The sequence below is a fragment of the Mirounga leonina genome, unplaced genomic scaffold (genome assembly GCF_011800145.1).
Source record: "Mirounga leonina isolate KUSES-001 unplaced genomic scaffold, KU_Mleo_1.0 Mir_173, whole genome shotgun sequence".
NCBI lineage: Eukaryota > Metazoa > Chordata > Mammalia > Carnivora > Phocidae > Mirounga > Mirounga leonina.
The window spans coordinates 86,130,294-86,132,458 of record NW_023270447.1 but is presented as its reverse complement, the minus strand read 5'-3'; the positions used below and the strand labels follow the sequence as shown (position 1 = coordinate 86,132,458).

Below are 2,165 nucleotides of genomic sequence, written 5' to 3'. Positions count from 1 at the left end.
TGATGATGGTGATGATGGTGGTGATGATAAGACTTCATAGAGTGGATGTGAGAGTTGAATGAGTACATACAATGGCCTTCACAAGGTGCTTATCCCAGAGAGTGTGCCTAAAGATGACAGCTCTTATACTAGCAATTACTGTCACCCAGAGATAAAAGGACTTCTCCATGGTCACAGAGCGGTAGGACCAGATGCCCAAATATCCCTACTCTCATTTTCCAGCTCATCACATCATCAAACAAATTAGAGTGTCAGAAATCAAGTAAATGTTAGAACACACATGACCCTGAATCAATATTGTACCCATTGTAATGCTCTCCTGCTGGGGTAGTAGGTACATCTTACATCTGGCAGACCTCAGGGTCATCACTGTATACACAGCTTCCCATTGTCTGGGAGAGTCAGAAGAGGAAAATGGGGATTCTGAGCTGAATCTGCACAGCACAGACATGGGATAGCCTGGTACGGTTTAAAAGATATGAATAGGCCCTGGGTAGGAAGGTGTTTACCAGTCACTTGACTGGTAAAAGTTGAGTAGGAGCAAGCCAGGGCCATCCCTGAAGCTTCGCAGCTCAGTTGACTGCAAGTAGAGGGCACAGCCTATGCACAGGCTAGAGGTAAGAGGCAGTACACAGTGTCCTGGTGGCACCCCCACTCTAACCTCTGCTCACCCCATCCCAATCCAGCCTCCAGATGGCAGCCAAGAAGGATCTTGAAAATGTGAGATCATCCCAGTCTCTTCTGAGAATGCTTCAACAGCTCCCCACTACCCTTGGAAAAATCCAAACACTCGCACAGCCCACATGGCCCTGCCCACCTCTCTGAACCTTTCGTCACCACATTCTGGCCAAACTGGTCTTTTCTCTACCTCAGGGCTTCTGCACCTGCTGTTCCCTCTGCCTAAACACTGTTCCTCATTCTTCACATGGCTGGTTCCTCTTCATGTAGCAGGTCTCAGCTTCAGTGTTGTCCCCATGGAATACCCTCCCTGGCCACCTCCACCTATTCTCTACCCTGGCCTTGTGTTTGTTTCCTTCCTGGTTCATATCACTGTTGGGCACTCTGTTATTTGGTGGTTCACAAAGATTTCTGTATATTTCTCCCATTTGAGTGAAGAGAAGTGCAGATAAGCTTGTCTCCCACTCAAGTGAGGATGAGCTCAAGGAAGACAAGGGCCATATCTGTCTGTCTGTCCTCACTCTGCTCCCCTGTACCTAGTAGCTGTGGCTGGTACCTAGTAGCTGTTCAGTAAATATTTGACTAGGAAATGGCTATGGCTGGGTCCTAGCATGCCCCAAAAAGAGGAATGCTGGAAGTAATTTGGGGGGATTTTTCTGTTTCCCTTCTTCCCACAGCACATAACTGATAAGCTCCATGGAAAGGCTCAGACTATGTCTAACTCGCTCACCGTAGCACCTCCAATGCCTTGCCCAGTGCCTGGCATCCCCAGACCCCTGATAAATATGTGTTAAATATGTGTTTGCATCCCAAGTGTGCTGGAGTTTCCTGTAATCGCACTGAAGCAACAGTATCAAGTGTGACAGTTTGGCCACAGTAAGTAGCATCTTGCTGGATGTGACAGTTTCCCAAACAGGTCCCTATCCAGGCCTCCCTAATAGTACAGAGTTGATAGAGACCTTAAATTCAATGTACTCTAGACATGACTTCTCTGACAACCAGAGAAATGGGAAGATGGAAAAAATCTCATCTCCTGGGTTAATGTCTCTCTCAACAGAGACATTAAGCTGCCGGGAAGAACACAAAATGCATGGGGTCCTAGAGTCAGGACGTCAGGGGTCAGATTCCGGATCTAGCCGCATGGCCCAGGCAAGTCATTTAGCATCTCCAAGACTCTACCTCCTCTTCTGCAAAATGGGCAGATGTGCAGTAAAGGACTAACCTTGCCTATGGAAAGGTTTGGCCCTTTGTCCCCAGCTCCCAGGAGGCAAATTCTAAGCCCTTGGAAAATATTTCACTTGATAAAGTATCTTTGTTTACCTGCAGCCTTGGGCCACACCAGATGACCTATCCTCATGACGTGACTTATGGACCATGTGGTGTTACCTCAATCTTCGGAGGGCTAGAGACGAAGGTCAGCCAGGCAGATGGTGAGCCATGGCCACATGACCGACCTCTAGTAAAAACTCTGGACATCGAGGCTCAGG

The 2,165-nt window shown here is 47.9% G+C and overlaps 1 protein-coding gene across 1 annotated transcript in view; it reads right to left on the bottom strand.

The window, feature by feature from the left end:
• The window catches only part of CUNH1orf127 (chromosome unknown C1orf127 homolog), a 20,902-nt gene extending 20,347 nt beyond the window's left edge, over positions 1–555 (bottom strand). Inside the window, 1 exon segment of the mRNA XM_035019025.1 lies at positions 510–555. Within this exon segment, the coding sequence (XP_034874916.1) occupies positions 510–555 (46 nt within the window).
• Between the last annotated feature and the right edge of the window lie 1,610 nt (positions 556–2,165).